General features: G+C 30.2%; 2 protein-coding genes across 5 annotated transcripts in view; one reads left to right on the forward strand and one right to left on the reverse strand.

The window, feature by feature from the left end:
• The first annotated feature begins 442 nt into the window (after window positions 1-442).
• LOC119605433 lies at window positions 443-2,485 on the forward strand. 4 transcript variants are annotated; one of them, XR_005231591.1, is made up of 5 exons: window positions 443-739; window positions 807-1,065; window positions 1,199-1,380; window positions 1,429-1,568; window positions 1,771-2,057. XR_005231591.1 is itself a non-coding variant. In XM_037958543.1 (4 exons), exons 1-4 carry the CDS (start codon window positions 551-553, stop codon window positions 1,909-1,911), a joined length of 771 nt encoding a protein of 256 aa, XP_037814471.1. In that variant the 5' UTR covers window positions 443-550; the 3' UTR covers window positions 1,912-2,057. The 4 variants fall into 4 exon arrangements, 2 of the variants coding, with proteins under 2 accessions (XP_037814471.1, XP_037814480.1); XR_005231592.1 differs by having other exon boundaries at window positions 449-739; window positions 807-1,038; window positions 1,771-2,485; XM_037958543.1 differs by lacking the exon at window positions 1,429-1,568.
• Window positions 2,486-2,593: 108 nt separating this feature from the next.
• LOC119605837 (phosphatidylethanolamine-binding protein homolog F40A3.3-like) overlaps window positions 2,594-16,079 on the reverse strand; it is a 37,309-nt gene continuing 23,823 nt past the window's right edge. Inside the window, exon 3 of the mRNA XM_037959163.1 lies at window positions 2,594-2,700. Within this exon, the coding sequence (XP_037815091.1) occupies window positions 2,594-2,700 (107 nt within the window). The remainder of the gene's footprint in view (window positions 2,701-16,079) is intronic.

The following is a 16,079-nucleotide window of genomic DNA, read 5'->3' on the forward strand; positions in this document are numbered from 1 at the left end:
TTGGTCATTAAAAAAAAAGGCTTAAAAACCAATAACAATTGGCTGACTCTCTTTTTTGAGACAATTTCTCAAAAGAAATACCAACGATGGACAATGGCTGGCAAATAGAGTAGCCGTAGCGAGCAAACGAACGATCGTGTGAGTGAGTTAGTTATTTGAAAAAGGCAGATATTGCAGGTGTAATCATTATTGTTGTAATTGCTGCTATTGTTGCTGTTGTTGCATGATTTTATACAGGGTTATGTCTGTCATTTCAATTGGCCGGCCACACACTACCTCTGCGCTTAAGTACTCATCCACCATTGACAATGTTGTATTTTAGTGTAATTTGTTGTTATTGAAATCGATTGATTTTTTTTTCAAAAAACTTTTTTGTATATTGTATACTATAGTTTTTTGGTTAATGCTTAGTATAAAAAACGTGAACAATAGAAATTTAATTATTATTTGCAATTGTTAATTCATACAGACCACAAGCACGGGTCTTGGAGCAAAATTAACAGAGACAGAGTAGAGAAAAGTAGTGAAACGAAGGGATTTAATACACACAATGGTTTCCTCCAAACACTTAGTCCTCATTGCCCTATTGGGCTTCTCCACCATCTGTCATGCCATCAACATGGAGAGCATGATCGATGAAGAAAATGCCAAATGTGAAAGTGGCAGTGACAGCATGGCCTGCGTGAAAGTAAGAGCTATGAGATTTTTGGATACCGTTATGACTAAAGAAGATTTCAAGGTGAGTGAAAGCTGAGATAAATTTTAAATAGTTTGAAAATAATTTTAATATCATTTATGATCTTCAGATCTCCAATGTTGAGGTTAAATCAAATGGTTATCAAGCTCCTACATCGGTTGAAGGTAGATCCAGCAGTGGTGACTTCTTTGATGCTATTGAAAACTATATCCAAGGTCATGACGTTACCATGGACTTGCCTATGGCTGATGCCAAAGTCACTGTCTCATCCCGTAATTTGAAAAACGATGAATTAAGTCTTAATGTCAAATTTGCGGGTGAGGGTGTCGTCGAAGGCAAGGGTAAGAAGGGAAACATCTTCAAGAAGGGTGTGTTGCATGCTAGACTTTGTCCTATAATGAACTAACACTAATAATAACTAATAACTTGTATTTCTGTTCTCGTTTGTCGCATTTCCCATCAATTGTTTATCATATCATATCATTTCAATTCATTTTAAAGGCAAGAAACATCGTTTGCGTAAAATGGCCATGCCCATTATGGTCTTGATCTTGTTGAAGGCTATCACCATCATCCCCATGGCTATTGGTATCTTGAAGATTAAGGCTTTGAACGCTTTGGGTTTGGGTTTCTTCTCTTTCATTGTTTCGGTTGGTTTGGCCATTTTCCAATTGTGCAAGAAGGTAAGTTGTACAACAATTAAACAAACAAAAAACTATGTCTATTTTTAGGCAATATTTGGATGTTAGAAGGGTGATAAATAAAGCGAAGAGAGCTAAAGTGGAGAAATGGCGTTAAAACATAAGTGAGAGATTGTAATTTTAAACGTTATTATAAACATACCAAAGACTAAAGCATACATAAATCAAGGGTAAGATTTGCCTGCTAAATCCCTACCCCCACCTTTAATCATCAGTCTGAAAATCTACATCAATTTATTTACTCTTCCAAAATGTTTTGACGCTCATTTAATTCTTCACTCCTGCTCTATATTCATCACCTAAACCTTTCCTTTTAGTTAAACGTTTGCATTGCATTTACCACTTTTACTGAGTCAATGTTTATATTTTTAGATTGCCGCTGAACACCATCACTCTGCCCACATCACCTCCCATGGTCCATGGGATGGACGTTCTGTCAGTTCTATTGCCAGCGTAGAACAATTCGAATCAAATCCCTCCGCCCAAAACTTGGCCTACAGTGCTTACAATTAAGTTTTAGTAACATACCAAAAAAAACAACATAAAGCCCCCTACCTTACCTCCCTACTTTCCCCTTTCCTACTCCGTTATACATAACAAGGAAAACAAAACAAGAACAAAAGAATATGTAAAAGCTTCTTAAAACAACAACGACAACCTCTAACAAGTTTAAGTATACGAGTAACTGGCCAAAAAGAACAAATTTTAAATTATGGAAAAAAGGTTCAACAACAGATGACATCTCTAGGTCATTGTTTTTTCCGTTCATGTTCATTCATTTCTGGCAAATGATTGATTTTAAATTGGAATGAAATTTATAGAAGCGGAAATTTAAATTACCACCTTCTAGTTGTTTCTTTTCCAATTTATTAGTTGATCCTTTTCCATTTCACTTTGTTGACTTCAGAACTCATATATTTAGGCCGGGTCAATTCCAAAGAATATATTTTTATAATTTTTATTTATAAAAATGTGAAGTTTTTATATGCAACTTTTGTTTACACTTAGTTGAGTTTAATTTATTTATTTTTGTAATTTTAATAATTTATTTATTGTAAAAAACCCAAAAAAAACATGAAAAAAAGAAAGCAAAAGAATAAAAATTTGATATTTATTAAAAAAAAATAACAAGATGTTTTTAATAAAAAATTACAAACTGGAAATTTGGCATCAGCAAAAAATTTAATAAAAAATATTAGAACAATATCCCACATAGAACTAGCTGACAAGCTAAAATAATCCGTTTAAATATAGATGTGATATTAAATTGCATTTCGGTGATCATTCGTTGGCAGCTGGTAACTGTCAAATTTATTTTTAAAATTAGTAATAATACAGTTTTTATGTCAATTATCTGATGTTTTGAAAAAAATATCCCTTAATATCGGTATACATAAAATATCTATGGTAATACATTTGAATATTACCACCGATATTTTATGTATACAGATTTTATATAGGGAAGTATATACCTCACTAATTAATAAACAAAATATTCACTTAATTTGAGGTTAATGAGTATAAAACAAATTAATAAACATACAATTTATACATTTTTCTCTTTTTCAATAAAATATACTAAAAAACATCAAATTTCTCTACCTTTATATTTAGGTATAATTACTTAATTAAGATTTTCACCCTTAAAGCCTTAGCAATATTTAGTTAACGACCACAAAACGATTAATCTATTGACATGGTCCAATAAAATATCAATTTACGTTTGACGTATTGACTTTATGAGTCAATGACAATATTCACACATCCACGCACGTCCTAATTGGAATCATTTCACGATTCATTATATTTTAATTTCTCCCTGGTATTATAAATAAATATTTCTAACCATGTGTATCTGTGTGAAATTAACGCATTTCAACACGTAACTATGTTTTATTAGCGTTAGTGTTTGTGTAATAGAGTAAAAGTTTGCATTTACAGTGTGTACGAAAAGAAAGTGGACCATTATTTAAGATTATTAGTTTTTTACATAAAATTTTAGTCTTCATTGAATTCTATTGAAGAAACAAAGATTTCGGTTCGTTAAGAGATTTTGGCTCGTAAGGAACTTACTTGAGTCGAATTTCATCGCTACATTCGTTTTTTTAAGCCATTAATGAGCATTATAGTAATTTTCTGAAGGGGACCTTATATGGGGGATATGGTCAATTACTGATCATAAAATTTGGTAGGGACATTTTGACTCATACAAAACTTATTAATGTCAAATTGCATCGCCATGCTGGTATTTTTAAGCCAGAGCATTTAAGTAATTTTCTGAAGGGGTCCTTATATGGTAGGTAAGGTCAATTATGAACCGATTCACATAAAATTTGGTAGAGAGATTTCGGCTCACATGAAACTTATGTGTGTCAAATTTCATCGCAAATTTCATCGTATTTTAAGCCTGTAACAAGCGTTAAAGACATTTTCTGAAGGGGACCTTATATGGGGGGTAGGGTCAATTATGAACCGATCCTCATAAAATTTAATAGGAAGATTTTGGCTCATATGAAACTTATTAATGTCGAAGTTCATCGGTATACTCGTAGTTTTAAAACATATATGCTCCTTAAAGCTGTTTTTTCGCCGGTCCACTTATATGAGGCTATCCGAAAACATGGACCGATATTGTCCATTTTCAATACCAAACAAACCTTATATTTGTGGAAAATTTTAACCTTCGGACTCTAACGTGCTTTCAACAGACAGACGGACATGGCTAGATCGTCTTAAAATTTAATAAGGACCCCAAATATATATACTTTTGTGGGTCTATAACCAATATTTCGTTGTGTTACAAACGGAATGACAAAATCAATATATCCCCATCGTTTTTGATGGTGGGTATAAAAATTTACTATATTATCTATACATATAGAAATAACAAACGATATTTATTTAAAATTCTGGAAGAATCATGGTAAACAAATAGCGTAGAAATGATAAGAATTCCGTCTCCTTTCTCCATTATTTATGGACCGAATTAGCTAACTTCTTAAAATTATGTCTGAAAAAATTATTAAATTACTCTGGAGGATATCTAGGTTCTTCAGAAAATTGATTTTATTAAACATTCAGAGATACCGCTAAATCGACAAAAAGTACACCAAATATAATTACTAGTAATTACTTAGATACGTATGTGTATGTTGTATTATAAGGTACGAGCCCAGGAACCCAGACCGAATGGGAGCCCCTACTGACAATTAATAACATTTCGAAATGACAACGGTTCGACTATAGCAGATAGTTATTACTTTGGGAAAAATGTCGATTGATACAGCTCACGCTAAGTTGACAATCTTGAATCTAATATGACTCGGGTCTTTCCGGAGGGATATATTCTTGTTCTTTACAACATTTTGAATCGATTTTTCTATGTCTGTGCAAAATACAGGAAATTTTGTATTGAAAAAAACTCCGTAGAAATTTGTTTTTCCTTTATATCTTTTTCTCTTTCTTTCTTTCTTTCTTTCTTTCTTTCTTTCTTTCAGTCTTTCTTTCTTTCAGTCTTTCTTTCATTTCAGATCTTGATTTCCATACATATTTCAGTAACATACACGCTATTTTATATGTAACATTCTCATACTATAAGTAACACTGTGTTAGGAGTTATACTTCATTGTATACTTTATGGCATTACTAGGTGTTACATTATATAACATACTTTAAGGTATTACTAAATTGAATTAAATTATAAAGGAACTGTTATATTTGAATAAATTTACAATTTTAAAGTTGGAAATGTATTTGATTATAATAATGAGTATTCGAATGATATTCCCAAAAAAATTATCGAGGGACTATATTCACAGTTAGCAGCTTTTAGTCTAGATACGAGTATATTAAACATAATTATGAACTTAAGAGCCCTATTCGGCGGGTTCAGTTGTATGGGGGCTAGGTGAAATAATGGACCGATGTTAACCATTTTCGTCTCCGCTATCATAGAAAGTCATGTGCCAAATTTCATTGAATTATCTTCAAAATTGCGACCTGTAGTAGTTTGATTACAAGGTTTACATGGACGGACGGACATAACTAAATCGACTCAGAAAATGATACTAAGCCGATTGGTATACTTTAAGGTAGATATAGGACCAATATTATTGAGCGTTACAAACATCAGCACAAATCCAATATACCCTCCCCACTAAAGTGATGTAGGGTATAATTAAACAAATTGGTATCATTATGGACGATATCTCGAAAGCAATTATGGGATTTTAAATACTTTGCTGGTTTTGTGTCCAAAGTAGTAAGAACAATTTTATTAAAAATGAGAAAACTATAAAAAAATATGTTGATTTTAAGGTAATTTTTGTAAAATATATAGGTTTTTGAATATGAAAATATAGAATGTAGATATAAAACACATTTAAGAAAAAATAGTGTGAACTCTTTGTGTTCACACTATTTTTTACAATTTTGCAGATTTCTAATTTTATTGTCTGTTTAATAGCAACAACATTAATTTACATACGCGTAAATTGCTGGTTGATAGGACTATTTTATTGACATTTTCAGAATCAGCACATTAAATAATATTGGGATTAGTAAAAATTATAAATTATGTAAAAAAATTTTTCAACTGTGGCCTGTTTAATTGTTTTATAAATAAAAGGGAATAAAGATCTTATATAATCTTAGAAAAGGGGGCATGGCAGCCGATCAAGATCTACATATATAGACTATTGTTCATTCTAAGGTAAGACGTACGGTATCTCAGATAAAACTATAGCCTCTATCTTCTTTTATTTTAATACAAATATCTTTTCAACGCATTCCTCATGCTTTTTTGAATTTTAATGGCCTGGAGAATTTGCTATAACTTTTAAAGTTTTCAAGCAATTTTTGTGTTTTATATCTATCCAAAATGCTTACTCTGGTCACATTACGATTCCTTTACAATAAAATTCAAAATTTATTACTAAATGGTCAAATTTGAGCAAAAACTGAAAAAAATCGATATTTTTCCCTTGTAAATGCACTTGGAAACTTCAGAGCCGTTGCGGCACCTGTTAACGTTATCCAATCAGCCTAAATTTTTGTATGACATAGTTTTACAACCCATAGAACAATTCTAGAGGGGGGACGGCCTTTCAGACAAAATTTGTTTTCCTTTATACAAGTTTGAATCACTCTAATGTACATATGTATGTATATCTACACTTATGTATGTATATGTTAAACACATTTAATGATATTAGAACAATTCCCAGCAAAAAAAAAAACTTGTTAACGTTATCCAATCAGCCTAAATTTTTGTATGACATAGTTTTACAACCCATAGAACAATTCTAGAGGGGCCTGTCAGACAAAATTGTTTTTCCTTCATACAAGTTTGAATCACTCTAATGTACATATGTATGTATATGTACACTTATGTATGTATATGTTAAACACATTTAATGATATGAGAATAAGCGAAAAAGAAGTAGAATTTACTCCATGGAAGTATGTACTGAAAGAGACCTGAAGAAGTGATGATTTTGATGATAAACACAGGCTAGTCATAGGAGGGATTTCACTACTTCTGAAGTCATTCACATGAAGTAATTTTAATGCTCTTTTTTTTTAAGTGGTGTTAAATGTTATTCTTTTGGAAGTACTTCGTTTTATTTTGCTGGGTTACTACATACATTCCCCATAAATGGTGAATGTAATTGTTAACATTTGAAATCACTGCACATACTCGTATTTAAATAATGCATTAAAATATTATTGCCTTAAGGTATGCTGATAATTTTACAGATTGATAATTTGCTGGGAAACGCTTTAAATAGGCAATAAAAAACTTCAAATACGCCGAATATTTGGACAACAAGAATATTGTCACGACATCTAAATGATGAAAATGTTGAAAATTGATGGGTGATATGGTTTTCGGAATTAGTACACCATATAATACTTTAATTAGCGATAATTATGAATATTTTCTTACTATCGTTGGTTGTACTACTTTAGTTTGTAATTAAATAAAATTACACGTAAATTCTCAATAAAGATTTGTGCAAAGTTTCTGATATAATTGATTGGCAAGTATAAAAAAATTTTTTCCAAATGAGAAACAAATTATAAAATAAGGAGATTTTTAATTAATAAACATTTTTAAACATTGTAATTTCCACAATAATAATTTTCCAACGCCATTAAAGATTTTTATATATTTCGAATTCTTATAAATATATGTATGTATAGCGATAGCCGCCTTATGTATGTACACTAGAATGACCGCAAAAAGTCGATGTTGGAAACTTGTTCCTCTTAACCCCACAAAATGATTCCCCTTTCCAGATATTGAGATAGCTGAAATTTGAGCTCTATTAAAATACGTTAACATGCGCCGCTCGTCGCTCAAAATTTAGAAAAATTCAAATTTTTCGCCAAAAAGCTAACGTATGAAGCTTTAATTCCAGAACGGTAAATAATAGAAACACGCTTAGTACCTCAAAACAAAGCTTATATTGTACTTCAAAATTTATATTATACTACCTATACCCAGTGTTCTTTACTAACCTAAAAGCAAAAAAACTCACTTACACATGGGAGATGCCACTCAAATTATTGCAAGTTCGCCAATTTTTCCGAATTTAATTCATATGGGAGGGGCCAATCCCCCCCTTGAAAGTCGGCCAATTTTTCTCTAAATGTTCACATGAATGTCAAAGTTCTTCATGTAAAATTTGAAGATTCAGCTTCTACAGTATCTCAGATATAAAAATGTTTCTATATAATTCATATGGGGGTCCCAAGCCACTCCCTGATGAAAGTCCGCTTTTTTTCCCCAAAATGTTCAGATGAATATTAAAGTCCTTTTTGAAAAATTTTAGGAATCTAGTTCTATTAGTTTCTTAGATCAAATATTTTGTTGTATTTAATTCATATGGGAGGTGCTTTTAACTTTAATAGTTTCCAAGATAAACGAATTTGTGTATTTAATTAATATGGGAGGTGCCACGCCACTGCTGCTAGTCCGCCCGCTTTTTATCCTAACTAATCATATTGAGACTTATGTGGCTCCGACCAAATTTGAGGGCTCTAACTGTTACATTTTCCGAGATATACTGATTTAATATTTTCTTAATATGTCATTTCCACCATAGTCATTCCGCCCATTTTATCCAAAAATATTCTTATTGATGTTAAAGTTGTCCGTGCAAAATTTAAGAGCTCTAATTGTACCAGTTTCCAAGATATATGACTATTAATAGTTATTTAATAAGTAAGCGTGGCACCTCGCCTACTTGAAATTTTAAAATAAAAAGTAGCCTATAGTTTCTTCCAGATATACAGGAAAGTACTGTTAAAATTTCAAGAAAATCGGTCCAGCCGTTTAGCCGTCTATAGACTTCAAACAAACAAACCCACAAACAAATAAACACACATTAATTTTTATATATATAGATACATAATTCATGTTACTTTAAGTCAAACAGAGTTACAACAGATTCTGTCTCCAAAAGATGTAAAACACAATAATAGGTTGAAAAATGCAAATGTTATTAAAATTTCCCCAGATCTCAGATTAGGAAATGTGAAAAAAAATTTAACCAATTTTGGAAGATATTCTAATAAAACTATTTTATTGCATAAAATATATCTATATTTACTTGAATATAAGTTTTTGTCCTTAAAAGATATCGTGAACCTGTTTTTTAATTATCAAAGGGGGATTTATGGTCAATAGATTATAAATAAAACAGTGACAAAATTAGGTCAATACCTCTTATAGTTTAGCTGTACTTGCGATTTGAATTCTGCGAATTTCGCTAAAAACTATTTTTTTTTGTAATATTTTAGAAGATATGTCCTAATTCTTTACTATTATACATTTTAAATCAAATATTTACGGAATATTATGTCTGTATGTATGATAATATAAAATATGTCCCTGAAGTTATATATATATAAACATAAGGCGTAAAGCTCAAATTTTGCAATATTTGGGAATTCTCATTAAAACATATCGAAATATTATAATAATATTCTGTAAATATTTTGTTCAAAATGTATAACAGTAAAGAATTAGAACATATTTTGTAAAATATTACAAAATCAAGACGAACAAGATTCTGAAATTTTTTCTCCCCATATAAGATCCGATCAGTCTAATGTACATACATGTGTATGCTTGTATACATTGGTTGGTGTAGAGTAGTATATGATCAGACTCGCTCACTTATAATTTCTTACATGTGTTTATTAGTTTTAAGTATATTATATTTTTATTAATTTTTAACAATAAAAAAATTCTATTGTTGAATTAAATGTATCACTTGTAAAAACAAAGGAATATTATTTTCTATAGAATTTAGATAATTTTATGGAAAATTTAAAGCTGTTACATTTTAAATATTTATTTCTTTTGAAACAATTACCAAGCACGTGCATTAGACCGACTTACTGTGTATGTGATGATACAAATGTTTGTTAAATTATGATTTCCAAGATATGAATATATGTATTTTCGGTCTTGTCGTGAGCTGGACTGATTTAAAAAATATTTTTAACTCCATTTAATTCTGTGAGGATTATATCATAATTGGATCCCCATATGAAGTTCCCACCCGAGGTTTTATTGTTCAGACATATGCCGTATATAGTATTGTCTTAAATGTTTCATAAAGTTGTTTATAATGGAGTATATACATCTTATTTCATAAGAAATAAAAGCAAAGAATTGAATTTCCTACATTTTTGTTGAAGAATATTGTTTTGTATCTTTAGCTTTTTTCGAGCTATAGTGCATTATTTTTCCATTACACTAATATTTTCAAAACTTAAATTAAATTAAATTTGTCATAATTTTTTCGAAATTTAGTGGAAATATTTTCCTTACTTTGTAGATTATATCGACTACTGTTTTTCGAATTATATTTATAACTTCATAATCAAAAATTTTGGATAGACGGACATTGCACTATGGGCCAAATAGTGGTGCTGTGATAAGTGATGTAACAGAATTATGCATTTTATGCATTTTTAGCTAGTATTGGAAATAAAAAATGCAACGTTATCTGTTTTGGACTTAAAAATATTAAGATTTGAAAATGTCATCGCAATTACAAAATAATGCACTGTAGCTCGAAAACAACCAATGTTATGCGAAAATATTTCTCAATTAAAATAATCTACAGGAAACTAAGTTTCATAGAAATCAGACTACGACTTCAACTACCTCTAATATAGACAACCGCCAACAACAAGATTTGAAAATATTAGTGCAATGGAAAAATAATGCTTATAGCTCGAAAACAACTAATGATACGCAAAAGTATTCTTCAACCAAAATGTAGGAAATTCAATTCTCTATAGCAATTATAATAACATCAAAACGCGTGCGACGCATAATAAGTGAAATATATTCGCTAAAAACAGATGTTTGTAACCTTTGACCTGCAATATCTCGCTTAGCGCACACGATATTTTCGGTGACTTTTAATCCCTTAATGCTAAGAAGAAGCTATGTGCCAATTTTCATTTAGTTAACTTAAATTCCGAAGCAAAACCCTTATTTTCCTGGGCTACAAAAAATTATGATTTTCTTAGGAAAGGGGCATTTCAAAATTTTTCGAACAGGTTTTATACCTTACCCTTTCTGATGTTGATGAAAATTTAATGCTTGTTGATAAAAATCCTAAAAAATATGAACTTTGAACCTCAATAAAATCTAAATTCCGTACTTACATGAAGAATGTGTGGACCGAATTTCACCGAAATCGGAGAGGGTCATGTTCAAAATCCTACTTTTTTGTTCGATATTTTTTTAAATTACCCAATATATAAAACTCAAAGAAAAATAACACTAGACAACACATGCCCTTTAAATAAAAATAGCTGATTCCTATGTATTTCCACCCGCTGAGTTCAAAAATTGTTATGAAAAATTACGGTTAGCTCTAGTTTCCGAGATATTTTGGTAATTTCTCAGAACCGGATCAATATTCAAGGAGTTATTTAACAACATGGTAATCTACATAAAATAATCTATCATTAGAGTATAATCATGCTGACAGTTATTGGAGAACACCTTGGATGTCCTGCAGCGAAGTTGAAAGTTGTACTTTTATTGTTTTATCCTTATAACTTTAATTTAAGGTAAACGAACACATAACAATAACAACATATTTAAATAACAATTGGAAATTCGTTAAAAATTTAGTGAAATATTTTGAAATAAATTCGTGATTTTTGGTTAATGTGTTTTTTTTACTTTTAACAATATTTGTTCTTCTTACATAAAACATATACATTAGAGTGCTCCAAAAAAACGAAGTTGCGAATTTTGCCCGTCCCCCCACTAGAATTGTTTTTTGGGATGTAAAACTATATCATACAAAAAATTAGGCTGATAGGAGTTCAGGTACAGCTAAACTGTAAGAAATATTTATATAATATTTTTACCGTTTAATAGCCTTATCTATTGACCATAAATCCCCATGAGATCTCCTAAAAATTTTGAAATATATTTAACAAAGTTTAAAAATAATGAAATTGGAGATTTGAAACGGCCGTTGAAAAAATCAATCTTTTTTGACCATAGCTAAGAACAAGTTAGCGTTATCTTATAAGGGCAAAAACTAATATTCGAGTAATTATAGATATATTTTAAGTAACAAAATGTTTTTTTCGAATATATCCCAAAAAAAAAGTAAATTTTTTGTCACATTTCGAATTTATGTGTTGTGAGACACGTTAATGGCCTGGGGAATTTGCAATAACTCTTAAAGTTTTCAAGCTATTTGTGTGTTTTATATCTTTCCTAAATGCTTACTCTGTGTACATTACGATTCCTTTACAAAGTTCAAAATTTATTACTTAATGGCCAAATTTGACAAAAAACTGAAAAAACCGATATTTTCCCCTTGTAAATGCACTTGGAAACTTCAGAGCCGTTGTGGCACCTGTTAACGTTAGTTTTTATATGACGTAGTTTTCCAACCCATAGAACTAGGACGGCCTGTCAGACAAAATTTTTTTCCTTCATACAAGCTTGAATCCCTCTAATATACATATACAAATATGAAACTTTAGAAGCAATAATATCCTGACAAACATCATGACAAGCACTTACAAATAGGGTTGCCAGATTCCGATTCGCAAAAAGCTGGACATTGGGTTTTAAAAAGCTGGACATAAAAAAATACTGATAAAATGTTAATTTTGGTTTTGTGCAGGGGTTCTCATATATCAATTCCGTTTAGTTATAGTCCATAGAGTACGAATACATTTTAAGTTTTCCCCGATCAGTTCGTTAAATTAGTTTTTAAGAGCAAAAGATGTGAAAAAGCGCCATTTTTGAAGTTTTAAATTTTAAAAATCATAAGTACGTAAGCTGTACGTAAAGAAATTGACTATCGCTCGCAATAATATTTATTACGACATCAGCTGTTCAAGTGTTGAGACATGTTGTCAGTGATGATAGAAGAGGGAAATCATAACTTAGTTTATAACAAATGTACAAACAGTGTTGGCTAACATGATTTGACAAAGATAACATGGAAATTATTGACCAAGTTATTGCAGTGCACTAAAAAAATTCTATTTAGCTGGACAAATTAAATTTTAGCTTGAAACTGGTCAAGCATCAAAAAAGCTGGACAATCCAGCCAAGTCCCGCCAGGCTGGCAACTCTACTTACAAACATCAACAACTACATATTTTAAAAGAAAGGACATCGCATTTATCCAATTCACTATCAGTATAGTATTGTTGTATCATCATATGTCATTAATATTTCTCAGACAAATTTTTTTTGACACAAAAACAAAAGAATAGTGAAAACTTACGACATACAACGTTACGGCACCGATTGTGAATTGTGTAATATTTTGAATTCATTAGTATGTAAAAATAACAAACAAATGTTGAATTCAATCCGAAATATTTTACTGCGTATTTAACGATTTTCATTTTTTAAGCAAAAAATGGTATTAGTGGTTTGTTTTGGTAGTACTTTATGGAAAAAATCAAATGAATTTAGACTAAATTATTGTATTTATTACAAAAAAGGCTCAATTTTCAAGGCAATCTAGTTATACTGCAATAACTGTCATAATGATTATACTCTTTAGAAAGATAATTTTGTGTAGATTTCCATGTTGTTAAACTTTGAAATTTAGTTCCAGTTCTGCAAAATTAAGTAAAAACTTCCAAAAAGTGCCGTAAACAATGTCTATACAAAAATTGCAATATCTCAAAAACTTGAGCTAACCGAAAATTCGAATAACGATTTTTGAACTCAGAAGGTAGAAATACATAGGAATTAGCTATTTTTATACTTGTGTAATTAAAATTAAGTTTTTTAAATAAAACTTAAATATGTAAATTATTTTAACCGATAATGCATCTTTAGAGAAAAAATGGTATATTCAGTTACATTTTAGTCTTAATCCTTGTTGTGTTTGATTTTGTTGTTTTAAATTTTAAGAATTGCTTTCTGTTCCTGGTATAAATAAATACCAGATATGTATTTTTTGTGGTCTGCAAATATTATTTTTTTGCTCATTTCCGTTTCAGATTATATTGCATAATAAATTTAAATGAATTACAATTCGAAGTAAAACCGATGATAAAAAACACATTGTTAAATTTGTTTTTGGAACAACTATTGTATTTAAAAATACATACATATAAATATGTACAGTACATATTTGTTTACTTTAATTTAAACAATTGTTTATGCACGTTTGCTTCCTAACAATAGTGTTTATGATCTAAATACATAAAATAATACTCGTTCATTTATTGATAGAGTTCAGACAAAGTTTAAGTAAATATGTAAATTAAAAACATATTGTTGTTTGTATTTTAAATTGATTGTAATCAATCAATCAATAACAATATGTTGGCTATTACCTAATAAAATATGTATTAATTTAATATTACGTTTCTAAGGATTAAAATCTGAAATTCAATTATAATTAAAAAGAAAATAATTAAAGTTTAAAAAGTTCTTGGAATTAATTTAAATTTTTAAGGAATTTTTACTTAAAATTAAGATTTCTAGATTACAATTCTGTAAGGATTGGATACTGGGAAGATCCATAATCTAAGCTCTTGTCCAGTTGTATGTCCGTCCAAAAATGTTCGGAACCTCAAGCACTTATCCCGTCAGATATAACTTCCTGCTAGATTTAGAAAATATCTGTGAAGGGTTTCATGAAAGCAGAACGCTGAACATCCTGGGTGGTCCAATAAGAATTCACGGATATAAACAAATGATTTTAAAGGTCCTATCAAATGTCGATGAAGATAATATTTATTGCTTCTTAAACATTTTGATCCACAATATGATTAGAAATTGACTCCAATAGTCCTAATTATGACTTTATCGAACCAATATAAAATGTGAAATGAAACCCATCTCTTTATAGATGTTTAAATCATAAGCATGGAAAAATACTTAATAATCTCTAAAATTTTTAATTTCAGTTTTTTTTTTAATTTTTATATTTCTTAAATAAAACATCAGGCACTAATCATTTTCCCCATCAATTTACAGAATATTTAAACATAATTTAATTAATTCCACTTCTGACATTTTCATGTTCTATTAACACTTTGCAAATAATTTCACTTTCATGTTTTAACACAATTTTTAATAAACGACAAATTGTTTCAATCATAACCCATTTACCCGTATTCTATTAACATATACGTTGACAAATATGGTGTCTGAGCAATACTCGACATTCATACAAATATATTTCAAAGAAATTATTGGGCAATCAAGAATTATAATGCATGCTACTATGTATATATTTGAAAAGTGTTACAACTATGTATGTATGTATATACTAGTGTGTATTATACATACATGAATTTATTTATATACATCAACAAAAATATCTGTTAGTGAGAAATCTGTAGCTTTCTTAGCTTGTTCCTATTTATACCCTACACCACTTTAGTGGGGAGGGTATATTGGGTTTGTGCTGATGTTTGTAACTCACAAAAATATTTGTCCTATACCCAGAATCATTTTCTGAGTCGATTTAGCTATGTCCGTCCGTCCGTCTGTCCGTCCATGTAAACCTTGTAATCAGACTGCAGGTCGCAATTTTGAAGATAATTCAATGAAATTTGGTACATGATATTCTATTGCCCCAGGGACGAAGCCTATTGATCGGTTAAGATCGGTCCATTATTTCACCTGGCCCCCATACAACTGTACCCCCGAATAGGGCTTGTAAACATTGTAATCAAACTACAGGTCGCAATTTTGCAGATAATTCAATGAAATTTGCACATGATCTTCTATTGTACCGTAGACGAAGCCTATTAAAAATGGTTAACATCGGTCCATTATTTCACCTAGCCCCCATACAACTGAACCCCCGAATAGAGCTTGTAAGCCTTGTAATCACACTACAAGTCGCAATTTTGGAGATAATCTAATGAAATTTGACACATGATCTTTTATGGTACTGTAGACGAAGCCTATTGAAAATAGTTAACATCGGTCCATTATTTCATCTAGGCCCCATACAACTGAAGCCGCCAAATAGGGCTTTTAAGTTCATAATTATGTTTAATATACTCGTATCTCGACAAAAAGCTGCAAAACCAAGTTCTATACTAGCCTTGATGACCCTGATGAACTTTATAATTATAATTAAAAGGAATGAAAATCTTGATATCAGTTTGGGTCTCAAAAATTCCATCATTTTGAA

Source organism: Lucilia sericata, unplaced genomic scaffold (assembly GCF_015586225.1).
Source record: "Lucilia sericata isolate MDLA Ls3-8-SP2 unplaced genomic scaffold, ASM1558622v1 Contig000015F_arrow, whole genome shotgun sequence".
NCBI classification, from domain to species: Eukaryota; Metazoa; Arthropoda; class Insecta; order Diptera; family Calliphoridae; genus Lucilia; species Lucilia sericata.

Bases quoted from the DNA above. Each gene is read 5' to 3' on its own strand.
- LOC119605433 (XM_037958543.1), top strand. From the start codon at position 551: ATGGTTTCCTCCAAACACTTAGTCCTCATTGCCCTATTGGGCTTCTCC. The intron at 740-806 runs GTGAGTGAAAGC...TATGATCTTCAG, and splicing joins TGACTAAAGAAGATTTCAAG to ATCTCCAATGTTGAGGTTAA. The intron at 1,381-1,770 runs GTAAGTTGTACA...TTATATTTTTAG, and splicing joins TTTTCCAATTGTGCAAGAAG to ATTGCCGCTGAACACCATCA.